This window comes from Neomonachus schauinslandi, chromosome 6, assembly GCF_002201575.2.
Source record: "Neomonachus schauinslandi chromosome 6, ASM220157v2, whole genome shotgun sequence".
Classification (NCBI taxonomy): domain Eukaryota; kingdom Metazoa; phylum Chordata; class Mammalia; order Carnivora; family Phocidae; genus Neomonachus; species Neomonachus schauinslandi.
Window position 1 is genome coordinate 27,719,203 of NC_058408.1, and position 25,525 is coordinate 27,744,727.

General features: G+C 59.3%; 2 protein-coding genes across 2 annotated transcripts in view; both read right to left on the bottom strand.

The window, feature by feature from the left end:
* Window positions 1–6,726, bottom strand: part of LGR6 (leucine rich repeat containing G protein-coupled receptor 6) — a 116,834-nt gene extending 110,108 nt beyond the window's left edge. The window contains exon 1 of the mRNA XM_021682464.1: window positions 6,515–6,726. Within this exon, the coding sequence (XP_021538139.1) occupies window positions 6,515–6,726 (212 nt within the window). The remainder of the gene's footprint in view (window positions 1–6,514) is intronic.
* A 2,918-nt stretch (window positions 6,727–9,644) lies between these two features.
* The window catches only part of LOC110573849 (receptor-type tyrosine-protein phosphatase V-like), an 18,110-nt gene continuing 2,229 nt past the window's right edge, over window positions 9,645–25,525 (bottom strand). The window contains 30 exon segments of the mRNA XM_021682465.1: window positions 9,645–9,816; window positions 10,033–10,168; window positions 10,525–10,685; window positions 10,780–10,890; window positions 10,996–11,001; window positions 11,034–11,162; window positions 11,303–11,379; window positions 11,496–11,574; window positions 11,685–11,772; window positions 11,935–12,002; window positions 12,342–12,477; window positions 12,581–12,741; window positions 13,299–13,421; window positions 14,163–14,297; window positions 15,278–15,354; window positions 15,439–15,529; window positions 15,704–15,797; window positions 16,473–16,520; window positions 16,641–16,767; window positions 17,745–17,812; window positions 18,297–18,507; window positions 18,781–18,921; window positions 19,258–19,539; window positions 19,864–20,130; window positions 20,325–20,588; window positions 22,475–22,747; window positions 23,970–24,177; window positions 24,179–24,255; window positions 24,407–24,589; window positions 24,691–24,945. Coding sequence (XP_021538140.1) covers window positions 9,757–9,816; window positions 10,033–10,168; window positions 10,525–10,685; window positions 10,780–10,890; window positions 10,996–11,001; window positions 11,034–11,162; window positions 11,303–11,379; window positions 11,496–11,574; window positions 11,685–11,772; window positions 11,935–12,002; window positions 12,342–12,477; window positions 12,581–12,741; window positions 13,299–13,421; window positions 14,163–14,297; window positions 15,278–15,354; window positions 15,439–15,529; window positions 15,704–15,797; window positions 16,473–16,520; window positions 16,641–16,767; window positions 17,745–17,812; window positions 18,297–18,507; window positions 18,781–18,921; window positions 19,258–19,539; window positions 19,864–20,130; window positions 20,325–20,588; window positions 22,475–22,747; window positions 23,970–24,177; window positions 24,179–24,255; window positions 24,407–24,589; window positions 24,691–24,945 — 4,136 coding nt within the window. The 3' untranslated portion in view covers window positions 9,645–9,756.

A 25,525-nucleotide genomic window follows, 5' to 3' on the forward strand; every position in this document is an offset into this window, starting at 1 on the left:
TGTCTGAAGGGCAGGGGGGTTGGGGGAGGAGGAAGACCTGAATTGTCATTAGAAATTGGGGACCACCCCCTTTTTTAGCAAGGAACTGGTTAGCACAAAGGGGCTCCCACAACCCTGAGAGCCCCTGAGTCAGTAAGTCCATTTCAGTTTGGCTAAAAGAAGGCATCATTTCCAACATGAGAAAGAGGGTTGGAAATTTCTCCCCCACCCCTGTCTCTTGTACCTTCCCAAAGCCCCAGTGGGACTCCTTGCCTTGGCCCTGCACCCAACAGAGTGAGTTTATTAGCCTAAGGGTCACACAGCCCATTAAGGACAGGCTCAGAGAACCCTTACTGGCCCCTAAGGGCGTGTCCTGGGGCAGAAATCCTAACGGGGGGGCCCGGGCCGGCCCCCCCCCCCCCCCCCGCACACACCTACTTTTCCTCGGGCTATACCAGAGAAGGCTCTAATTCCACAGAACTCCCGCTTCTAGGGAGAAGCTGGGCTCTGCAGACAGGGGTGACCTGGAAGCCTAGACTTCTCTCTGGAGAGTCTCCCACCAGGTACCAGGCCAGGGCCCAACTCCTCATGTGTCCCTGTGAGGAGGATCACTTCCTCCATCATCCTGGGGGGCTGGGAGCTCAAGAGCTGAATGGGCTCTGTGAAAGACCCAAGTCCCTGAAGGCCAAGGGGAGGGGGCTTTATTAGTACAGATGGAGGGAGGGAGGAAGAAAGAAGGGAGGCAGGTGGGGCCGATCTGATGGGGCTTTAGAAGATCACACAGGCACCTTACATCCCCACCCTGTCACAGGTGGCTCTGTTATTCCCCTTCTGGGTCTCAGCAGATCATTTGCAGGTGAAAAGATGGAGAAAAACAATATAAATCGTCAACATTTGAAAGTGGGTATAAACATGAACGACACCGAGCTCCGCTTTCTTTGTGTCATGAGCCCTTCCCCCACCCCCTTCCAAGTAAATACTGTTCCTGCTTCCAGGTTCAAGGTGAAGAAGCTAACTGTGGAGAGGTTAAGTGACTTGTCCAAAGGCACGAAGCCCCTAGCTGCTGGGGTGGAGAGACTGGGGGCCACAGCCAGAGCCCCCCGGCCTCCCGGGCAGGGTCTCCCCACGCGGTGCCCTATCCTGTGCCCTGTGCCCCATCTGTCTCTCAGCCTGGTGGGCCAGGGGCAGTGCGGGAAGCGGGCTGTGGCACGTGTGGGGCCATCAGGGTTGAGAGCCCACGGCATGGGGGAAGGCGGGGTTGAGCGGGGGGGGGGTGGTGGGCTGGGGGCCAACTCTGCTCAGAGCCAGGCCTTCTTCTCCTCCACCAGCCGCCCCACCCAGCCGCGCCCAGGGCCCGCTGCTGCCAGAGCCCAGAGGTTTCCTTTTTCTTTTGCCTAGGGTTGTTTCCTGCCTTTCCTTTGAACTGGGGTGTTGGCTCCTCCACGCACTCACCCTCCTTCGGCGACCCCCCAGGACTGCCCTCTGATGGGCCCGTCCCCCTAGGCTGCACTTTGGAGGAAGCCTGGCACCCCATTTCCTGGAATCACTCTCCCCGGCTTTGCCCTTCTCCTCTCTGCCCTGGTCTGGGTGCTGTCCGGATCCTCCCCCTTCCCTCAGTCCCTTCCTCTACTGCCCACCTCCGCCAAGCTATTCTCGCTGGAGGCTTTCTGCATCCTGCATCAGGGGAGCAGGCCCAGGGTTGGTTTCTCCCTGCCTCTCCCACTCTTGTTTTTTGACGAAATGTGTAGACATTGAGGTCCAGAAAAGTTTGGGGGCTCGCATCACAGCAACTGAGGGACCCAGGATTAGAACTCACAAATCCCAAGTTTCAGGAAGGCAGAGATGGCTCAGGCTCTTAGAATCTACCAGAAAGGGAAACTGAGGCCTGACTCAGGGAGGGTAGCCTTGGAGGTGAGACAGGAGACCGGGCACATTGAGCCCCCGGGTACATCCTGCCCAAGGCCAGCTCTTATCCACTGAAGCTGCTTGCTTCTCTGCTTCTTCCTGTGACAGGCCCCGAAAGACCCATCGGGACATGTTGGGAGGAGGCTGGCATCTTCCATCCGGGGTCCACCTCCTGCCCCGATGCCCTAAGACTGCACCAGCCAGCCGAAAACTATAGCTACTCCAGGTCCCCAGTATAGCAATTTCTGTCTCCTTGCCAGCCACTCTTCCTTCTCGTGGCCCCACCACACACACACACACACACACACACACACACACACACACACCCCATCCCACGCCTTTCACAGAACAGTGCTCCTCCTCTCCTCCCAATGCTGGCTCCAGGACTTCCTCCTCCAGGAAGACTTCCATGCCTAACACTTCTTGGCCCCAGTCACCCTAATAACAATACTGGCTAACACTGAATGAGCTCTTCCCACAGGCCACACACCATGCCAGACCCTTTACAAACACTACTTCAGTGAATCCACACAGCAACCCTATGAGGTAGATATTAGCTCCATTTACAGATGAGAAAACTAAGGCACAGACCAACTGGCCCAGGTTCACGGCTTAGTGATGAGTCATCCCCTGCTCTGTTGTGGCTGATGCCTGTGCTCTCAACCCCTCTGCCCTCCCCCTGTGGCCTGCCTCCATCTGGTCATGGGCATCCCCCACGCAGTGATGAGGAAGATGCAAATTACCTAGAATACACACACACACACACACACACACAGCTGACCTTGCAAACAAGCTTAGTGGTTATCATGGGCAGTCTGAAAGGGAGTGAAGTCCCAAGAGGGCAATGAGCAACCTGACTAGGGCTGCCCAGAGGGGCGGCCCCTCTCTTTGCCCCCGAATCAGTGGGTGATGGAGATGGATGCTCAGGGCCAACTGCAAGTGTAGGGACCTCAGGCCTTTTACAACTCACCTCCCAAGAAGGCTTTTCTCCCACCATCCGCTCCTGATACGGCTCAACTTTGGAAGCAAAAGGAGGAACAGAGAGTAACTACTCAGATTCTCCTACTTGGGGACAACTCTGGGTCTTTGCCAACAAGTATTTGCTGTCTGGACATCCCTGTCCCTTCACTGTGTGTATGTGGGGTAGAATACAGCAAGAGGCATCCTGTCTTCACGTCACCATCAGGCTGGAATGCCCCAGAGCTCCACCTCCTCCAGATGGTTTACCAGAATAGGCCCTACCCAGGAAGAAGGTCTAAACCCCAGTGAGGCTCATGGCAACTCAGTTTGGGAGGAGACTTCAAAAAATGAGAGATCCTTGAAAGATTGGGGGTGTTTCAAGTCTGTCCTCCCAAGCCTGATCAAACAGGGCTGGCGTTGGGCCCCAAAAGAATCATAATTTTTGGACTTAGGTGTCAAAGCAAAGGGTAGCAGTTGGGTATAAAGACTTTCTGGTCTTCACTAGAACCAAGATGGAGGAAGGTAGAGGTGTGTGCACCACGAGAGGTAACTGACTAGAAGGAGGGACTCTCACCTTCCCGGGGTGGGGAAGCAGATGTGAAGTAATTTTTATTGGGGCAGGTCTAGGACCCCCAGGTATCTTCTGGAGTCCTTAGTTCCTTGGTACTGCCTATGGTTCAATCTATGGCTCCTTCCAAGGATCTTCAAGTACCCTCTGGCCTGCCACTTCCGTACACCCAAGTGCTTTAATCTTACCTTTCACCTTCTTGACCCCGTGTCAGGAAGACTTAAGAGTCCACTCCCCTCCCACCCCCACCCCCACTGTCAACCAATTCCTTGGACCCCAGGCCCCCAGAACAACCAAGCATTGAGCAAAACCAGCACCCACAGATGACTCCCTAGCACACACCTTTCTTCTTCCTGCCACAGACCATTCCCTTGGGTTCTTTTTATTTAAAGATTTTATTTATTTATTTATTTATTTATTTATTTGAGAGAGAGAGTTGGGGGAGGTGGGGAGGAGCAGAGGGAGAGGGACAAGCAGACTCCGTGCTGAGCGCAGAGCCCAATGTGGGGCTCAATCCCAGGACTCTGAGATCAGGACCTGAGCCAAAATCAAGAGTTGGACACTCAACTGACTGAGCCAGCCCGGCGCCCCTCCCTTGAGTTCTACACTCACCCCTGGACTCAATTTCCCTCCTGTGTGAAGTGTCCTGGGAGCTTGCTTCCATCTCCACTGCACACCCAACAGCAGGCATGATAATAATAGCCACCATTTCTACATCACCCGCCGTGTGTCAGGCGCTGTGCCAGGGACTTCATACTGACATATTGTCTCATTTAATCCTCCCTGCTACCTGTTTCTCTCTAAGCACAAATGACGAGCCTGAGGCTCAGAGGAGCTCAGTGACTCAGTAGGTGACAAAGCTGGGAAGGAACCAGGGTTTGGGGGCCAAGACAAAGAGGCACTGTGGGTTCCATCATCAAATACAAATCTGCACCAACCTCCGCTAGAGCTGGGCTCCTTGAGGCAAGGCCAGACTGGGCATTGCCTGACATTGCTGAGGAGGAAGGGAGCCCCACGACCTCCCTGCCCTTGCTCTTCTCGGTGACAACCCTCATGCCTGTTCCACCTTCCTGAGAGGCAAAAAAAGAAGGCTCCTCCTCTGAGCCACCCTTGGGCCAGCTGCCCCCAGCAGAGACCCCTTCATCCACCATCTACATGGGACCCATCCACAGCCCAGGGCAGGGGACATGGTTCTCTCCCACCTCCCTCCAGTATTCCAGAGCCCACTGCTAAATCCCCCACATTGCCTCAGGACCCTACTCCGTCTCCTCCCCTCTCCCACAAGTCTGAGTCTTGGGAGGGAGAGGCTTTCTCTATTCCCACAGAGACACAAGACAAGTTCAGAAAGTGCCACCTCCACTGAACCCAAGTGCAGATCTCACAGCTCCAGGGAACTGTGACAAGGTGGTGGAAAATCTCCCATCAGCCTGGATGGTGGGACGCTTGGATTCCAAAGGTGGCATTGTACCTCTCCTTCCCCAAGTTCTTCCAGTAAAAGGGTCAGTCTAGAAAGACAGGTGCTGAGAAAGGAGACTGGAGCAATCAATCTCTGGAAGCCACCCCCCCTTCAACCCAGGAAAAGGCCCTTCCTTCTGCTCCCCTGGAGAAAGACTCTACAGATGCCATTTCCAAGCTCTTTCTAGCCCCAGAACCCTGTCTTCAAATGAAACAATGTCATATACCCCCAATATATAAAATGGTTAAAAGTGGGGCTGCCCTAGCTGTAGCAGACATGGGGGCCAGAGCCAGCCCTCCTCCGCCAGCTGTGGGGCAGCCTCCCAGCCCCCCAAGGGGCTCACAGCGTTCACCCCTGCCTTCACCTCCCGGGCTGTGAAGGATTCAATTTGCCCTTTTGGAATATGGACACTATTTTCTCCTCTCACTCCCTGCCCTCGTCCCCAGCCTGTGCCTCTTGAAGTGGAGAGGGACATCCAACTAGGGACAGAAGGACTGGGAAGGGAGCTCCATTAAGGGTTGCAATCAGGACCCTCCACGTGCCGCCAGGACACCCTCACAACTGATTGTCGGATCCCATTTAGCTCAACAGACACTTGCTGGGCTCCTGTGAAAACCTGCCCAGCCCCCTCTTCCTCAGAGCTCCCAGGTCCTGGAGCCCCAGAACCTATCCCTGGGACAGATGGTCCGGGACTTTCCCACCTGAACTCCTCTGAGAAAAGGTGAAGGAGCCTGGGCAGGGCTGGGGGGGTGGGGGGGCGGGTTTCCTTCCCAGAGCAGAGGTGGGGTGGGGTTAGGTGGTCTGGAATGCACTCTCACACACTCCTCCTGCCCAGGTGGGAGCAGGGAGTGCCCCCAGCCCTCAGGCCCTGAGGGGGAAGCTCCTCTGAGCCTTCCCTGGGACAGCTGCCCCCAATAGGGTCCCCTTCACGTGCCATCTCACCCCAACTCAGCTCTAAAAATGGTTCTCTGGTTTTTGGCCTCGGCGCCTGCCCACAAATTAGTGTCTCCAACGCGGCCTCTTGGGACATGACTTCAGGGAGGCCCCCGGGGGAGACAGGAGGCCTCAGCAGAGGGAGATGGTGCTGGCAGGGGCCCTTTTGAAGGAGCCAAGAGTAGCTAGGCCCCTCTCCCAGCTTCTAGGATACCCTCCCCCCGGGGGAGGCCACCCAGCCTGTGTGACAGCTCTGCTCTCCTTGCATGCAGAGGAGCAGACATCTCTGCACCCCACTGGGGCCCCACCCCTCTGCTCTACCACCAAATCAGTCAGCTTCACGCTGAGCCACCGTCTGGGCACTGCTGTGCAGGGGGAGAAAGCAGCCCCGGGGCCCTCCAGCTCCAGGGTCCAGACACCCACCTCTTACCAAGCCTGAGCTCCCACAGTGAACCCCCAGACAGGGGCCACTGAGAAACCAAGGGAAGCCCAGCCTCACCACTTGTCTGGTCCACAGTCTCAGACTCACCTCCGCCCCCCGCAGGGGCACGCCTCACCCCAGTCCCGCAGCAGTCCACTTGGAAGGGGAAGAGCCCTCCCCGGATGCCCATGCCTCCCGGCACCATCGTGGCAGGTGCCCTAGCCTGAGGCCGGAGCTGGGCGCTAGCGGCGGCCAGGCGGGAGCGGGGAGGGGCGTGCGGGCCAGTACTCACAGGTAAGCCGTCAGGGGGTCCAGGTCCCCGGGCACCGCGGAGAGCCCGAGCTCCGAGCAGTCGGCCGACAGCATGATGCCGTCCTCCTGGCAGTGGCAGGGGGCCGGACAGGCGGCGGGCGCGGGGCCCGACTGGGGGGCGCCGGCGGCGCACGGGGAGGCGCACAGCGCAGCGCACAGCCACAGCGCCCCGAGTCCGGGCGGGCTGGGCATCTCGGCGGCCGGCGGCCGGGGCACCTGGCGGACGCTCCCGCGCGGTGGCGGCCGCTGCTCGCCTCTGGGTCCCGCGGCCGGGCGGGCGGGCTGCGCCGTCGGTGGGGACCGCCCCGTGGGCTCTGCTGGGTGTCGTCGGCCGCGGCGGCGGCAGCGCGGGGCCGGTGCAGTCAGAGAGGGGCAGGCATTGTTGAGTGATCTTCGTTATTCAGTTTCACAGGCTGGGCTTGGCAAGGGAGGGAGACACAGGCGGAGGAGGAGTCAAGGAAACTTTCTGCGCTGTGGCTCGCTCCCCTTCCCTCCTTCCTTCCCAGCTGGCAGGAATTTCATCCAGGAAAGAAGGAAAAAAAAAAAAAAAAAGGCAAAGAAACCCTAAGAGAGTGAGCAGAAACGGCATGTCGGGGACCTGTGCTTGCACTTGTTTGGAAACCGTGGGATGTCCCAGGACCTAGGCTTGAGGACTGGGGAGCCTCTTGCCTGCAGGGTCAGCCACGGCTCCGCGGGACTTGGAGGAGGCCCTCTGGAAGCAATCTTAAGAGTTCCCACAGGCCCCCAACCCCTCTACCACATTTGCCACAGAGACCCAAGAGGGAAGTGATTTGTTCAAGGTCACATGGCTGAGGGGGAGGGGGGCAGCCCCAGAACTGGAATTCAGGGTCTGTCCTTGTCACCTTGTCTCCTGGAGGAGGGAAGTAAGGCGTTGTCCTGAAAGGGGTCAGGCGGTGAAAGGTTCCACTTTATGCAAGGATGGGGGCAGTGGGCAAGGAGGAAGGGCCTTCTCACTGAGCAGCCGGCCCCGCCACCAAAGAAATGGGTGCGGATTTCCACCCACTGAGTGTACTTTGCATGCATGCAGCCCCAGTCAGGTCTAAGGCCCTGGGACCACCTTGATGCTGTCCACGGGAGCAAGCTAGGTAGATAGACTGAGAGACTGAGCCAGCTGGGTTGTCAGAGGCTTCCTGAAAGTCAGTGGATTGGCACCACCTGGAGCCCAGAACTGCAGCTGCAGCCCAGCCACCCTGAGGCTGGAATCCCAGGGTCCTTCTGGCCCGTCCCAGGGCCTTGAGGGGCAGGGCAGATGGTGGCTAAGGCTGGCATCAAGTCCCTACTCTCTTCTTAGACCAGACTGGGCTGGCTGTGCTTCCTTCATGTAGCCTTTTGCTTTCTCTGGTCTCTCCCACGCTGAGCCAAACCCCAGTGCAGAGCTAGAGCCTGCTCTGTCTCCCATTTGGGCTCTATCTTCCCATGGCCCATCCAGAGTGTATACCCAAAGCCTGGAGACTCAGAGGCAGCCATTATTCCTTCCACCCCATACCTCCAGACCCCTCCATACCTCACATCAACTGCCCCCACCCGACCCCGTTCTCTGCTACTACTGCTAACCTCCCAGGTCCCCAGGTCAGCCAGCAGACCCTGACCCAGGCTCCAGTTGGGGCCATGGCCCTGAATGTAGCTGAGCCACCCAGGAAGGCCAGAGAAGGTCCTGCACAGATGGTCCTGGCTCTCATTACCAGAAAAGACCCACAAATGGAAGCTGTCCCTGCCTTCCCAGATCAGCCTGGGTTTCTGGCCTCACTCATCCATAGCTTGGCTCCATTCCCCTGCCTGTTTGCAGCTCCCTCTGCTCCAGTGTGAGGAGCCCAGACTGGAAAAACCATGGTTGAGCCCCGTTCCGACCTCAGCAGCAGCCCTTCATGGCAGGCGTGGGGGCCTCAGAGCTAGTCTCCAGCCCGCCAGTTTGAGGGTCACGATGGGGCCAACCTCTGGGACTCCTGATAAACATAGTTTAGAAGAGGCCACGACATCCGTTCCCCCCGGTGGGAGCATCAGAGTCTAACCTCATCCTGGGAAGGCTCCGGATCGAGCAGAGAGCCCTACCTCTGTTCCCCTTCTCCAGCCAGGCCTGAGAAAGGCCCTCTCTGACCCCTGGCGCCTTGTACTTTACCAGGAACTCAGGTTGGCCAGTGAGAGTTCTGTCTCCTCTTCCATTTGGGGATCTAACTGCATCTCAGGGCCTCCCGCTCTGATTGGCCCGGGGTTTTTTTGGGCCCCGGCCCCCACACCAGGGCCCTCCACCAGGGACAACTGCTGTTGAGCCCCAGGCACCTTGTCATCCAAAATCGTGCAGTCTAATCAGGGAGTCAGATAGGAGCTCGTGAGGCCATATCATGTAACGTGGTGTGCAGTTCAGTCCTAAGGTGTGGGACGGACTGCTTCTCCTGGGTCCTCAACCCCACCCTGTTTTCTGATTCTCCTCCTGGTTTTCCTCACCTCCAAAATTCCCTCACTGCTTTCTCTCCACCCTCCCTCCTATGGCGGAGGGGAGGAAGGAGGGGGTGAAGGAGCTGAGAAAACTTGGCAACTCCGGCCTGAGGAGCAGCCTCCCAGGAAGCAGCAAAGCCCCCAGCTCCCGCCTTCCGCGTCGGTGTGCCTGCGTCCTGGAGGGACAGCAGATGTGGCTGAAGAGGACCCTGGGGACACTGGCTGGTAGAGACGGCTGGTGATGGCAGGAGAAGGCAAGCGAACGCAAGGAAAAGGGAACAGGATTGGTTCTACTGCACCAGGGGTGGGAGGTGGGGCAGGAGAACCCTGAGTAACTGGGGCTCTGAATCTGGGGCACCCCAAGACCCTAGAGACCAAAGTCTAAGGCCCCCGGAAAATTGGAAGATGGGGCATCAGGGGATGCTCCCCAGGAAAAGCTGTCAGCAAGCAGGCCGTGGGTCAGCCCCTTCAGCCAGACCCCACCCTGGCTCAGGGTTGCCCACCAGGCCCTTGCATTGGGCCCCATGTTGTGCCAGTCTTTGAGGCCATTTCTCTCCTCTTTGGAGGGTGGACGGACAGAACACACTCAGTCTCAGTCTTGACCACATTCTTTATTCCTCAACTCTGCCCCTTCCCAACACAGGGCCAGTGTGCAGGCTGCCCTCCCAGGGAAGCCAGGCCCCAGCGGGCTTGCTGAGGCCCATTGTCACTGCCCAGCAGGGCCCAGACCTCTTCTGCTCGTGCACAAGCACAGTGACCAGTGCTGACTCAAGGCAGCCCGTCCATGAGTGCGCTGTTCAGACAGGTGTAGAGGTATATATACTGCTCCTGGGGGCAGACGGGGGGTAAGGAACTTCCCCCTGCCTGCCCACATCTCTGCAGAAAGGCTCCCTTGTGTCTCCCAACCCTTAGGGTTCCATGCGGGAGCATCGTGGTCCCCAGCACCACCTAGTGGCTGCCCAAATAGTGCTGCCTAAAGGTGGCTCCTAGAACCTTCCCCGCCCCCTTGCCCCTTCCCACAACTGAGCCCAGGTGGCCTCTCACCAGCGTTGGGGTCATGAGGCCACAGGCCTGCGACTGCTGCAAGGCCACATTAAAGATGTCCACGGTGCACTCGGCCCCCGCCTGCTGCAGCAGCTGGTCCATGGCCAGGAAGGTGCCCAGCTGGGCCACACCCCTGCTGCAATTGACCTCCAGTTGGATGGGGTACCGGGGCGGGGGGTGGAGGGGCGGAGAAGGCTGGGGTATCCAGGTATATGGGGAAACCCAACCTGGGCCTGGGGACTGAGAAGGGACACACCAGGCACCTGGTGGGCCCGGCAGCTGGGGCCCGAGCCAGGAGAGGGTAAATTCCTAAAAGATGTCATATTCCCCAGAGATATCAGGGCAGAGTAAGGAGATGGGAGCACTGGGAGACTGTGGCCTTTTGACCCATGACCCAAGACCCAAGGAGGGCTCAGTGAGATGTGAGGGCCTGCTGCAGAGGCAGTGAGGGGGTCCGGGCACCCACTCCCCACCCTTTCTCTCCAGCTGTACCTGGAGTGGCTGAGCAGTGTGCCTGGCTTCGTCTTGTCCCGAGAGCAGCACCGGCCCACGGCAGCCAAGAAGGGTAGCAAGGTGGTGGCCGGGAGCTCACGCCCTGGCTCCCAGCACGGGAACAGCAGTCTCTGCACCTCCCTCTCCTTCCTGCTCTTCCCCTGGGGGCAAAGCCATCAGCACCAGTGCCAGGGAGAAGCAGAGGGAAACCAACACGCAGCCCACCACCCCACAGCCTATGGCCCCGACACCTACGTGTGTGACCCTCAGGAGGGTACAGGGCCAGCCTGCCGTGCTGCTCTCGGCCACCCAGTGCACCGTCACCATGTCCGTGACAATAGGCCGCGTCTCCGTTGGCCAGAACTCCTGTGACCGGGACCAAGTCAGGGCTGCTCAGGCGGCTTCCCAAGCTCTCTGCCCACACCCTGGTCACAGGCCACACCACAAGCTCCCCCAGCCCTGCCCCAACACCTGAGGCTCCCCCCGCCCCGTCTCTCTGCCCCCCTCACCTTCTCCCAGGTGTCAGGCGGGCACAGGGAGACCAGCACGTGGGCCCTGTGCTCCCACACCAGCTCCCAGAGCTCCTCGGGCCCTGCAGGGCCAGTCAGCACAACGTGGTCATGGCCAGAAGGCCCACCCTGCAGAGCACAGATAGTTGGCTCCCAGGGACTGAGGTTGTCCCCTGCCCATCGCAGCTCCAGGGCCCCCCCAGAAACCCCAGCTCCAGCCTAAGAAGCACAAACGATCCAAGAGAGCAAGTGATAGGGCACCATCTCACCGGGAAGAGCCAGGCTTCGAGCATCTCATTAGGGGGGCTGTCCTCCACCGGAGAAAACTGCACTTGAGAATAGTCGTCTGAGGGAAGATGGGGAGGGTGAGGCCGCCAGAGGCCCTCCACCCAGGCCAGGTCCAGAAGCCCTCCACCCAGGCCCAGTGCCGGGGCCCCACCCACTGGGACCACCCGCACTCACAGGAGACCATGCTGTCCTGCTCATAGCCAGGAGGGGGCGCCGAAGAGTCAGCCACGTCCTTGATGGCCTGGAGCAGGAGCTGCAGGGGGTGGAGATGGGCGTTAGGAGGCTCAGCTGGACAGAGCCCGCAGAAGTGCCGGTTGGGCAGGGACAGCCCCCAAGTGGTCACCCCCCTGGTGTGAAACACACCTTGTACTCCTTCAAGAAGCCAGCGTTGGCGTTGGCCGCCCTCTTGGCGCAGGCCTGTGCAAAGTTCGTCACCGAGATGGGCTGGGACCTAGGCGAGGGGCGGGGAGGGGAGAAGGCACTCGGGGTTCCCCAGCTCCCGCTTCTAGTCTTCTCAGCTCTGCCCATGGACAGGATCAGGGGCCTGTTGGTGGGAGGGCACAGGGAACCTGCGCCCCCACCCCACAAGGGCCCCAGGGGAGCTGCGACTCACTCAAAGATGTCAGAGGGCCCTTCCAGAATCTTGTTCAGGAGGCAGCTGTGCAGGAAGATGTACTGGCTCTGGCAGGAGGAGGACGCGTCAGTGGCCCGGCAGGGAGATTTCCCAGGCTCCAACCAGCAAGGCAGGGATGGGGCGAGGAGAGCGGGCCGCTTGGGAACCTTGCCCCGCTGCCACACAGTGTCAAAGCTGGCAGGGGCCTGTCCCACCCCCGCTCTGACAGAAAGGGAGACAGAAGCCTGGGGAGGATGGCGACATGTTCGAGCCCCTCCCCACCAGGTCCCCTGTGTGTCCCGAGATTCCTTTTCCTGGCCCCTCCAGCGCTGCGGCCCCGCAGCCACCCACGTCCCGCCCCCCCCTTCCGGTCCCTGGCCGCCCGGCCCAGCCTGCGGAGCCCTCACCGGGGTCTGGATCATGAGGGGCCGGTATAGCCGCAGCGTGTACACCGCGTTGAACACGTCCACGGTCTGCTCCTTCTCCAGCTGCTGCAGCAGCCTCGACAGGGCCACGAAGGTGCCCGTGCGGCCCACACCCGCACTGCGGGGACAGCCCTGGGGCTGAGTGGGCAGAGGGGCGGCCCCGGCTCTGCCCAAGGCCCCGAGCCCTCCCCCCGCCGCCCCCCCGGCCCACCTGCCCTCACCTGCAGTGCACCAAGATGGGTCCGGTGGCCTGGGTGGCCCTCGCCTGCTCCCGTACCAGTTCCACGAAGGTGAGCAGGGAGCCGGGGGCCTCGGGGACGCTGTGGTCGGGCCAGGTGGTGAACTGCAGCTGCTTCACCCTCCGCTGCTGTTGCTGGGCAACCTGACAAGGGGGCGGGACGGGAGCAGGGACCTAACGCTGGGGTCCCTCTGCTCAGCCCTCGGCTTTCCTCACCAGATCCCTGAGGGCAGGGAGGCTGATGCCTGCCCCCTCAGCAGGGTGGCCGCTATGCCTTCCCCCCAGATCCGAAGCTTCCCTGGCCCCCTGCCTTCCCCAGCCTCCTGGGTAGTCTCGGCCTCTAGGGGGTGCCCCGGCAGAGGGGTGATGCCGGTCCCTGGCCTTCCTGCCCCGGCCTGCCCTTGTCACAGCCTGGCAAGGCAGATGGGCACCAGGGGTGTGGGGTGAGGCAGGAAGCCCTGAGCTGAGGGGAGGGCAGAAACCGTTGCTTCACCCTGCTCTACCTTTGACACACTGTGCAGCTTTGGAGAAAACCTTAACCTCCCTGTGCCTTCCTATCCCCTCCCTAACCAACTTCCCTGGACAGCGGCTGAGCGCTTACAATTCTCAGAAGGACGCAGGCCAGGGGACCCAGAGGTGAATCAACCTTCTCAGAGTCTCCACCGGAGTGCCCGCCCCGCCCTGTCCCCTGGGGCACGCACATGCTGCAGCTGGAACTCCCGCTTGGTCCACTCATCCTCGGGCTCCTCAGCCAGCAGGTGGACCATGATGTGACCGTGGGTGATGGGGGTAGGGTCTGCTGGCCAGTAATGCTCACACAGCACCTAGGGCCAGAGGGTCAGAGCAGAGGGGGTGGCTGTGGGCCCAGCCCCATCACTGCCACCCGCTGGTTTATCCAGACAACCCTTCCCACCATCTTTCTGGTCTCTGCCACCCTGCTGAAATTCTGCTCTCTGTACCCACCCAGCTCCACGGCTACCTCGTCCAGAAGCCTCTCTCTTCTGGCTGGCCCCTGACACCATCACCCCTACACCTCTCATATGACCCTTAGGACTTCAGGGCAGCTGCTGGGCTCCTTTGCAAAACCAGGTGGCTTTATTTAGGGCTGCCTGCCCTTGCCTCACTGCACCAGCTGGAGGACAAACCCAGCAGGTGTTCTCTCTGTCCCGGGGCCCTGCCCTGAGCCGCGCACGGAGGACACATCCACCGGGCTTGTTGAAAGAAAGGCTGCAGAACGCCCTATCTCTGGTGCCCACCCTGGGGCCATCCATACCCCATTCTTCTAACCCCTTCGCGGCTCTCTGCCTAGAGCGAGGCAAGTGGAGACGCAGAAACAGCAGAGGTTAGAGGAAGCGGAGTCAACCTGGGAGCTTAAGTACCTGGTCCCTCCTCCTGTCCCCTTCTGGGTGGCCCTGGGGACCCCCACCAACCTCCAGGCCTGACTGGCCTCACTCCTGCCTGACCCACCTTCCCAGACCTAAGACTGAGACAGGAAGGGGGCCATTCCTGTAAGGAGAACGTGTGCCACCTGGTGGCCATTCTGGGAAACTGCAGGGCATGCTCACCCTCCCGTTCTCCATGCCCACAGTCAGCATGACGATGATATGAACTTGTTGCTCCCACACAAGCCGCCAGAAGTCCTCCAGAGTTTTCTTGAGAGGCCCCTGGGTGGCAATAAATTCCTGCGGGTCGGTGTAGCCCTGTGGAGGTGGAAGACAGGAATGTCCTACTCGGTGACTCCTTGGTCCCCCAGGCCCCAGCAAGCACACAGCAGTAAATGTCCCATGTATGGTCTCCAGGAGTGAGGATACCGTGCCCACACATGTGCAAACACATGAACACGTGTGTGCACCAGGAATTCAAACCAGGAGGGGCGGCTTCAGAGACACGGCCATCACTACCCTAGCGTGACCTTGAAGGGGCCAGAAAAACCTACATGAAAATAACAAGGTCCTCACGTGCCAGAAGTAGTGTCCCTAGTCCAACCTCTTCACCAACCCCTCTCTCAAACCAAACTCCATGTTTCTTCCATGCTCAAAAGTCTTCCATGGCTCCCTACTGCCCTCCGAGTAAAATCCAAAGCCCTTAGCTTAACAATCAAGCCCCTCCTTCATCCAGACCCAATCTGCCTTTCCTGTCTCATCTGCCACCACCGGGCAACCCCAGCCCCACACACCGCCTGCATGCTCGCACCCAGCTCTTCTCTGGCTGTTCTTGTCAGTCAGAATGCCCTTCTCCCCTTTCATCTCTTATCAGAATTCTACTCATCCTTCAAGTGAGTACATGTCCCCTCCTCCAGGAAGCCTTTCTTGATTCCTCAGGTAGGCTTAATTTCTCCTTCTTCCATGTGCTCTGAATACCATGCCTGTTCCCTTAATACCTCACTTGTCACACTGAGCAGTAGATGTGACACACTGATGCAATGCACGCATGTGCACGCACACACGGTGTGCTCCTTCGAAAGCGAGAATACAGGTAGCCAGCTCTGCCTCCTGCAGGCCCAGCACAGTGCCTGGCACACAGTAGGCCCTCAACAAATACCTGGTGGACTGACCTGGAGGAACACAAGCTGGTGATCTTCGAGGACAACTGCTAGAGCTAGGGTAGGGCAGTGTGTCCTGCACAAGGGCCCGTCTCCCAAGCGGACTCCCCCCCAGACAGCCCTGCAGGTGGCTCTTACTGGGATGAAGTTGGCATTGATGTAGTCGGAGTGGGGCTCTCCCTCCAGCTGGGTCAGCCTGACCCGGGAGTGGTCATCTGCAGAGGGGAAAAACTGAGCATCCAGCGCCCGGCAGACACCAGCCCCCTGCCCACGCCCACAGCCCTGCTGCCAGCACTCACAGGGTAGCACGTGTGGGTAACGGTTCTTGGTGGCATTGGCCGGGTGCTCTGCCTCCAGTCTGGGCTGCTCCTTGCCCACCTCCTTCAGCTCCTGCAGAGATCGGGACTGCTGTTGAAGAGGACCCATCTCACCCCACCCCAGGAGAGGGATGGGGGTGGGTGTGCACAGCTGGGAGCTCCCGCCCCGGACGTCAGGGCAGGTCCCACCTGAGCTAGAGGCCCCAGGTCCTCTATGCTCTGAGCCCAAGGGCGGTAGAGGCCTTACCTCGAACTCCTGAAAGAAAGCCTGGTGAGCGTGTGCACTCTTGGCCTCATAGCTTTGCCGGAAGCTTTGAATCGGGATGGGCCGGTGGGTCCGCCTGGTGGAAGAGGGAGGGGGTGGGCCCATGGCAGAGCCCGCCCTGAGCTCAGCGGGCGGTGGGAACAGAGCTTCCCGGGTCACGCGGGAGCCCATGGACAGACAGACCTGGGCCCGACCTCCCCGGAGTGGAGCCGGGATGCATTTCGAGCGCGTGCTGATGCACGGCGGGGGCTGCCAACCCCCAGTGCGGAGAGACAGACAAGGGGACAGGGGGAGGAGGGCGGGCAGTCAGGCTCGACCCGGGAAGGCATCCGCGAGTCTTTCAGACCCCGGCCCTGGTGCTGAGGAGGGCGTCTGTGCGCAGCCGGTGCTCCCCGATGTCAGTTCCAGGTGAAGTCAACGTCAGGGAGCACAGGAGGGACAGAGCATAGAGTGACAGACCTAACATCCCGAGAGAAAGAAAGACATTCGGCCCCATTCCATCGAGTGGTGTATCGGGGATAAGGGCAGCCCTGGAGAAGGTGAATTGGAAGGAGGAGGCTGAATGGGCAGAGAGGAGCCAGAAGCTCTGGGTTCGGACACCGCTGTGAAGGTGTGACAAAGGTGTGAGGTGACCGGGGAGGGATGCAATCCCAGAGGGGCAGGCTGCCAGGGGGCAGTGCCACCGTGGCCCATGCAAGGCAGGCCCACACTGCCCAGCACGTCACGAGGAGAGGTGGGAAGGCGCCCTCACCGCAGGTTGTAAGCTGTCAGCTCTTGGGAAAACCGATTCTTCTCTGCCCTGCAAAGGATGAAGAGGCGCGTGGGAGTGAGCCCAGGGGGGCAGGGGCGTGGGGAGCTTCTTGGGGAAGATGCCACTCCTCCCCCAGCCACGCTGGCCCCAGCCTGCCCTTGCACTCACCTCTGCCCCTTCACCCTCCTCCAGCACAGCAGGCCCAGCATGGCACAGATGGTGACGACACAGCCCCCCATGATGCCCACCACCGCTGGGAGGGGCATGACTGCCCTGGAGACGCTGACCCGGGGCTCTAGGAAGGGCAAAGGAAAGGTGGAATACAGTCGCCCTTGTCCCCCTGCAGTGACACGCCAACCTCTCCTGGACTTGAAACCCTCTGGACGGAGGGCACGGCGACAACCCACCTCCGGGAGTCCCAAATTCCAACCCAAGGCCAGAGACGGCTGCTGGTGGGACCACCCTGCATGGGGACCCAGAACGCCCGACAGGCAGCATTCCCTGCCCCTGGCGTCTGAGCTTGCCCCAGAGACTCTACTCCCCTCCCTGGCACTGTCAGAGAAAAAGAAGAGGGTGAGGACCTGGCTTCCTAGACCTTCTGGGACTGCACTGTCCAGCATGGTAGCTACTAGCCACATGGAGCTACTGAGTGCTTGAAATACGGCTGCTCCAAATTAACATTTGCTCTAAGTATAAAATACACATAGGATTTCAGAGACTTAGTAATAAAAAAAATGTAAAATATCTCATTAATAATTTTTAAATTGATCCCATGTGGATATGATAATATTTTTAATATCTTAGTTTAAATAAATTATTACAAAAATTAGTTTCACCTGTTTATTTTTACCTGTCTCATGTAGCTACTGAGAAATATTAAGTGGCATATACGGCTCACACTTGGGGCTTGCTTTATGTTTCTATTGGACAGTTCTAGACTGTTGGACTGTTCTAGAACCTCGATGGTCTGGGAGGAGCAGCACAGAGAAGGGCAGTACAGGAAGGTAGTGTGATTGTGGGGAGTGACACAGCATTTCATTAATGGTGTGTCTCTACCTCTCCTCTCCTACTCACCCCCTCAGCCCACCTAGGCCAAGTCTGGTGCCAGGAGCACCCGTATCCCTGGCTCTGGGTCTCCCAGCTCTCCTCTCCCTGGAGTCTAAGCTCAATCCCGCCTGCTGCTGATTGGGGGTGAGCCTCAGGGGGGGGATCCCAGCCCTCTTCCCCTCCCCCTGGGGCCCAGCTGGAACCCTAGCCGGGTGCCCATCCTACCTGAGAAGGCCGAGAAGGAGATAATAGTCTCGGGAGGGCTATATCTGGTAAAAGCCACAACACTGAACCTGGGGGAGAGAAACAGGACCTTATGTTGGGGATGGGCAAAGAGGGCAAAGCCTTTCCAGGAAACGGAGTCATGAGCAATAGACGCTCAAAAAGTGAGAGCCCTCCTCACCTGCTAAGAGGCTATGTATCATGCTGTCTGTGACTTTAGAACGAGCCACACCTAACCTCTCTTCCATCTTCCCTGCCCTATTCTGACAGCAAGAAGCCTCAGAAATAGGTACCTACATATCCTTGGAAAGCTGAAGCAGAATCCACGCCCCCCTTTCTTTTTCTGAAAAAAAGATTCATGTAACAGATGGGTGTTCCCTTTTTTGCCTCGCCTACCAGGAAGCCCAGTCAAAATAACTCAATGGACCCTTATGGACCAGCAAATGCTTTCTCTTTGTAAGTCAGTCCAGATCTTTTGAGGAGAGAATGTGCAAACAACCCATAAGTGAAACTCACTTATAAAACCGGCCCCCCCCCTTCAGTCTTAGCCCTCACCGATACTGGGAACCTGGCTTGAGTTGCCCGTTACATATCTCCTGGGTCTGGCCACAGTCCTCTGTACCCATGGGCACCATCCAGGATCTCGGCACAGCCCAGGGCCCCGGGTAGAAGGGGTTGGGAAGCAGGATGGCCAGGTAGGAGTCATGTCCTCCATAGTAGTGGTCATACCACGTGTGGTTGATGGCTTCCTGGGGAGGCCGAACCACTGCAGAGGAACAGGAAAGGGGCAGAGTCAGCAGTGGGGCTGAAGCGGCTTGCCCCGCCACAAAGCAGCTACCCCATTTCTCTAGCATATTCCCACCACGCACAGCATGACATCAGCCCTAACTTCAAGAATGTTCCGGGTCTCCCTCCCTGCTCCAGCGCTCATGCCAGCCTCAGACATTGCATCTTACCAGTCCGGTGTCTGGAGCCCCCTCACCCGGCCCATGCTAGGTAGTCACCGGGGTCTCCCCGGCCCCTCTGGCCCAGGACTCACGTGACATGTTGGTGGTAGCAATGACGCCGTACCACTGAATCTGCCCATCGTCCTTGCCAAACATGCCCCGTGTGATCATCACTCCCATCCCCGCCTCTGGCTCTAGCTGGGGGGCTGCAGCTAAATCCGGGGGGTGCCAGCCTGGGGATGGCGAGGGGAAGACTGAGGTCCTAACTAGGTGCCAGGGGCCAAGGGCAGGGGTCATGCGGTCATATCCCCAGCACCTCTGACAATGCCTGGCAACTGGTGTCTGATGGATACAACTAAATAAGAACTGGGCCCCCCTACCCCCGGGCCAGGGTGCCGGACAGGAGGCTCAAGAGCATATGGAATGTGGGTCAGGGCCATTTCATTAATGGTGTGTTCCCTGGGGGGCCAGGGAACAGGGAGAGCCAGGGCGGTGAGAACCCCCGCGGGCAATGCTCGAGGGGGGCTGGGAGAGCAGAGGGGGCTCCCCAGGCCACGGGAAGGGCTCACCCTCCACAGAAGTGGCGCACACCAGGGTGACCACACGACTCCACAGACCGTTCCTGCCCAGCACGGTGAGGCTGAGGCGATAGGAGGTGGCAGGCACCAGGCTGGGCAAGAGGAGAGCGTCCCCCGAGGTATTGGCCTGGAAGACGAGGTGAGCACTCCCTCCGGCAGCCACTTGCTCTGCCACCACCAGACAGATGGCCACATCCCCCGAGGGCACCATCCAGGTCAGGGCCAGGCGAGTGGCCTCAGGCTGACACTGCACGTCCTCCACAGGGCCAGGCTCTGCGGGAATCAAGGGGTCTATGTTGTGTGGGCGTCGGGACACCCCAAGAGGCTGGCATCTGGGTCAGCTGCTCTCAAAACCAGCAGGTACAAAGGGACCGGGCATTTATGTCCACAGAAAGGGGCCCTGGCCACACGGAGAAACTTCTCCTCTGGACATCACTGCCCGTCGGGAGAGGCAGAGAAAGCATATCCCCGGGCGGGGGTGGGGAAGCACCCACCTGGGAGCAGCAGGTGGCTCTGAATAGAAGGGGCAGTGCCACAGCCTGGATCGGAGCCTGCACTCAGGGCCACCCCCTTCTCCCCCGACAGACACCCACATACCGACAGGCAGCACCACGGGGTGAGTGGATGCCTGCAGAGGCCCCGCCCGGCACAGCACGGACAGGGACAGATTGCGTCCGGGCGTGAGTTCCCTCAGAATGAGGCGGACCTGGCCGAGCCCCAGGGGCCGCTCCCAGGAGAGGTGCCCAGCCGCTGAGAGTTGGGCATGGCACACCCCGTGCCCCAGGGGGCCACTGGCCCAGGCCAGGTTGATGACGGCGCTGCCCGCCTGCATGGACACCAGCAGCTCGCTGGGCGTGAGCGGGGCTGTGGAGGGAAGGAGAGCGGGTGAACCAGCTGCTGAGGGCCCAGCACACGAGGCCACAGGCGCACTGACCCTAGGCGGGGCCCTCGGGTGTGGAGTTTGGGAAATGGAACTAACATGGGGGCTATGGTGCTGTCGAGAAAAGAATCCGGGGGTCTCAGAGGCAGCCCTGCCTACCTCTCCAGCCCCCACTCACAGGTCCAGCCGGAGGCATTGGCTGCTGCCGTGTGGAGGGGTCCAGCCTTCGAGACGATCTCCACCTCGTACAGAGTGCCCGGAGTCAGAGCTGAGAAGCTGGTGCTGTCCACCTCAGCTCCCACGGTGCTGGTGCCTGCCTGGGCCCCTGCCTGGTACAGAGTCACCTGGTAGCCATCTCGTGCCCCGGGAGCATGGGCCCAGGATGCCCGGAGCTGGGTGGGACCTTCAGGGGTCACATTTACCAGAGGAGGGGCGAGGGGGGCTGTGGGGAAAGCAAGATACGGGAAGGTTGAGGAGAAGAGAGGTGTTATAGGCCAAACTACATCCCCCCCAAAATTCATGTTGAGGTCCTAACCCCCAGGACCTCAGAATCTGACTGTTTGGGGGGATAAGGTCTTCAAAGAGGTCATTAAGTAAAATGAGGTCATGAGAGTGGAACCCTCATCCAGCATGACCCGTGTCCTTGTAAGAAGAGGAAATTCAGACACACCCACGCACAGAGGGGAGATCCTGTCAAGACACAGGGAGAGAAGATGGCCATCTGCGAGCCAAGGAGAGAGGTCTGGGACCGATCCTTCCCTCAAGGCCCTTGGAAGAAACCGATCTTGCCAACGCTTTGATCTCAGACTTCCTGCCTCCAGAACTGAGAGACAATATATTTCTGCTACCCAAGCCCCCAGCCTGGGGTGCTTTGTGCAGCCCTGGCAAATGAATGCAGAAGAATGCAAACCAAATCTCTGGCTCCCTCCTCCCTTGGGTGTGCCTCCATCCTTCCCAATCATGAAACAGCAGCTCAGGGTGGTCCAGTGAGCCCGAGATTCTCCCCGACAGAAACAGCACCACATCAGGGCTCTGGGCTCACGGCTCGTCCCGGAGAGCTGCACACAAACTCGCCCAGTAGTGCATGAGCGAATTAATCCCTCTCCCTACCAAAGCACCCCTCCTGGAGGCAGGGCTGGACTGGGCAGCACCAGAATTCAATCCAGTGCCTTTTCCCAGCCCCAGCTCCTGTACCCAAGCAGCTTTCAAAGACCCCCACGTGACTGGGCAGGTTCTCAAAGACAGGCAATGTCTAGGGGCCTGAGTAGTGCCCCTTCACCCTCAGCGGGAGCCCCAGCCCTGAAGTCACCTACGCCTGGCCCCGTCACCTAGTCAACACCTCCTTTGCAACTGGGGGAAACTGAGGCTCGGCGAGGAACAAGGTTTGCTCTGGGTACTGAGCCGTAGCAAGCACCCAGGTCTCCTGCCTCCCAGGCCAGAGCTCTTTCCAGCTTCTTCTTGGGCCTGTCTGAGGTCACATGGTCCCTGGGAGGAATCAGGAGGGCAGGGCCGGGGGTGGGGGAGTCACCATACTGGAGAAGGCTGATGCTGAGGGTGGGGGAAGGGCTCCAGCAAGAATGCGGGAAGCAGAAAAGGCAGGAGGACCCAGGCCAGTGTGAGAGGGAGCTTCCGAATCCAGCTCTGTGGCTCTGGAGGGTTCAGGGGCGAAGGAGAGAACCCCGCTGCATGATGCGCAGCATGTCCCGTGCTTGACCCTTTCCAGGGCCGGCACCTTCCCCCCACCTCTGGAGGTTAGGATGTGGCAAGGAGCACAGACCCTGGGTCACAGTGCTGGAAATGGAATCCCAACTCCCCACTTAGGGCTGAGGAACCCAGGACAAGTGACTTGGCTTATCTGTGCCTCAGTCTCTCATCTGTGAAATGGACAGAACCATAGCATCCACCTGCTAGGCTGGTCGTCATGAGGAGGAAATGAGAGAACACAGGGAGAACACTTAGCAAAGGGCCCGGTGAACCTGAGCCACTGCTGCTGTCAGACACTCCCAGCCCAGGGCGGGCTCGGGACTGGGTCCTGGCTGGGTCCCCACTGCCCCCCACCCCCGTACTGACCACGCAAGAGCCTGGAGAGTGGCATGCCCTGGCTGCCCTACAAGAGCAGACCCCTGGGTTCTGCCCACCTTCTAGGAGGTCCTGGGGGCTCCCAGTTAGGGTCGTGGGGCCTCCTGGTGTCTAGAGGTCAGGGAACAACCACCATCACCCCAGCTGCCTGCCCACAGATGACAAAGACATCGAGGAGAACACGTAGTCCCCAGGGAATCCAGCCAGCAAGGGTAGCCAGGAAGGAAGGGGTGTGTGGGCGGCACTCACGCGTCCAGCCTGTGGCGTTGGCTCTGCTGCTCTCATCTGGACCCCGCAGGGTGACCAGCTGAACCAGGAACTCGGTGCCTGGGGGCAGCTGGGCCCAGGAGAAGTTCTGAGCCTCCGGAGCCAGAGTCTCCTTGCTTTCCAGAGTCAGGGGCCTCAAGCGGTAAAGCCACAGCTGGAAGCCATCCTTGTCCCCCGGTGGGGGGCTCCAGGAGGCAGTCAGGGCAGGAGGCTGGGAGGCAAGGCCCAGGCTCAGATTGGCAGGAGGAGCAGGGACTGCAAAGTCAAGGACGAAATAGATTTGGAATGACCCAAATCCCCTGCCATTGTCCCCCGCCTCCCCTTCCCCACTACCTGCACCCTTTTCCTGGGTCTCCACAAGAGCCCCAAACACTGCCAGCCTACAAATCCAGCTTCCATGGGGCTCCAAGCACACTCATTTTTCTTTCCCAAGGAAACCACCTGAGGGGCACCTGGGTGCTCAGCTGGTTAAGCCTCTGACTCTTGATTTCGGTTCAGGTCATGATCTCAGGGTTTTGAGATCGAGCCCTATGTCGGGCTCCATGCTGAGCAGGAAGTCTGCTTGAGATTCTCTCTCCCTCTCCCCTTCTGCCCCTCCCCGCCTCTCTTATATAAATACATCAACCTTAAAAAAAAGAAAAAAGAAAACCACTTGAAAAACATGGGTCTCTGCCCTGATGTCTGCGCCTCCACCTCCCCACATGTCAGCTTCTTGAGGGTGTGATGTCTGCTTCACAGGGTCCCCACAAGACTCAGCACCCACCTCTCTAACCCCTTAGGGCCCTGATCAGCTCACCTGCTAACATTCAGTTCCCACAAGCTCATTCTCTCTCCCTCTCCTCCAACCTCCTGAGGGCCTTGGTGCATGTTTAGCCTCTCCAGAAAGCCCTTGTCTGTCCGACTCAGACTGCAGGCTTCTCAGCTCACTGTCCTCCTCCTCCAGGAAGCTTTCCCTGACTCCCTAAGCAGGTTTCCCTCTTGTGAGCCCTAAAAGATTAGACTGAACCACATACCACATGAAATTCCTGATAGTCATCAATTTTAACCTATAAGAACACAGTTGCATGTGGTTTGAAATACATTATGCATATTCCTATCATGCATTTACATTTATGATATGATATATAAAATAGTATACATTATATATGTGCATGTGTGTATATATCTATATATAATCCTCTGTTTACTGTCAGTCTTCCTTTCTAGACTGTCTTGTTTGTGATTTTTAGCCTCAGCACCTCGCCCCATACCTAAAACATGCGAAGCACTCACTAAATATTTGTTGAATAGATGGATGGATGGATGGATGGCCGACCCGATGGTAGGAGGTGGAAAATGCTTGCAAACAGATTCACCAAAGGCCCCCGTTGGATGGGCACGTGACCCTCCAAATCCAGAACGTGCATACAGAAGAGCAGACAGTAAAGGAAGCTGGGCCCCCACCCCCACTGTCCTGGGCCAGCCTCCTGGAGGCTACCCGGGAACGCATGGGGGCTCACAAAGCTGGAGTTGAGTTTCCCTGCCCAGGTCCACACTGACACAGTGTTGCAGCAAGAGCCGAGCATTAGAGCCCTCAGAGTCAGGAACTATCTGGAACTATCTGGTCCCCAGGCGACAAGACTGTCCCGTGACCTCTGGCTGCCCTCATGATGCCAGGTGACCCTGGAGCCTTCTTGCTGCCCTGGTACTGGGGGCCCAACCCATGGCCAGGTCAGAGGGGCTGCCCCCGCCGGTGACCTCCAGGGACTGTGGCGCCAGGGGCTCTGAAGAGAGGGGCAGTTTGGTCAGGGGGCCAGATAGTGTCTGTGGCCCTGGAAAGCCCCCTCCCAGCTCTCCTGAGCCTCCCCTCTACCCAGATGTCCCTCCCCAAGGCAAGCCTCACCCCGACCAGGGGACACAGCGGCCGGCACTCACTGGTATGGTCTGTGAGACTCCGGGTCATGGCCCGGGTGGTGGCAGGTGGCACGGAGATGTTTCTGAGGAGGCCTGGGGCTCCCTCAGTGTAGAGCAGTGCCTGCCTCCTGGGATCCCTGGTGGCCGCCAGCCCATCCAGCTGGAGGTTGGTACCATTGCTTCGTCTGGGCTGGGCGGCAGAATCTGCAGAGGATGCAGTTTCTGGGGAGTGAGGACCCAGCTGCTTCTCCATGCAGGTGCCCCTGGGCAGGACCCCAGCCCGTTCCCCACCAGCCCAGACTCACCATCCAGCCAGGCACTGGCCCGGGCCCAGGCGCCGTAGGGCCCAGCCAGAGCCCTCAGCTCCAGAGTGTAGTGTCCAGCAGGCAGGGGCCCCAGGAATGTGGCGTTGAGGGCTCCAGGGTCCCGAGTGGTGTTCTTCTCCACCCGCCCGCTTAGCCTGAGCAGGTAGCCCTCGCAGGCACCAGGCCCCGCCTTCCAGCTTGCCCAGAGCACGGAGGGCAGGGGAATGAGCACCAGGTCCAGAGGAGCAGAGGGATCTATGGGGACGAGGAGCAAATATGTGCAGAAAAACCTAACCGGTGGATGAGAAACATCCTCCCCTCCTCTCGCCAACTTCTTCCCGTTTGCTCTAGGCTGTGTCTCGCCCAGAGGCAGGAGGCTGCCATTTGCCATTCCCGGTGGATTCTGGGACCTGGCCGCAGACAACAGTCACAGAAAGAACACCCAAGTGACCAAGTGCGTCGATGCCAGCAGGGGTCTAAGTGCCCCCCACGCACTGCCTCAAGAGCATCCCCGTGACACTGCCGTGATAGGGCCCTCTTACCACCATCCCCCTCTAAAGAAGCAGAAATGGAAACACAGAGACGTTAAGTAATGGGTCCGGAGACCCCCAGCCAGTGAGAGGCACCAGTGAAATTTGGAACCCGCTCAGCGGAGCGGTCCCTCCACTCTTAAGCACCGCGAGATGGGGCGTCTCAGAGCAAAAACGTGGCGATGTCCACGTGGGCTCCACGGGCACCCAGCCTAGGCGCAGACTGGCGTGGCCGCTCACCAGCTGCTTGACCTTGGGCGCCTTCTCTCTGCACTTCAGCTCCCTCTACCCTACCCGGGGGGGGG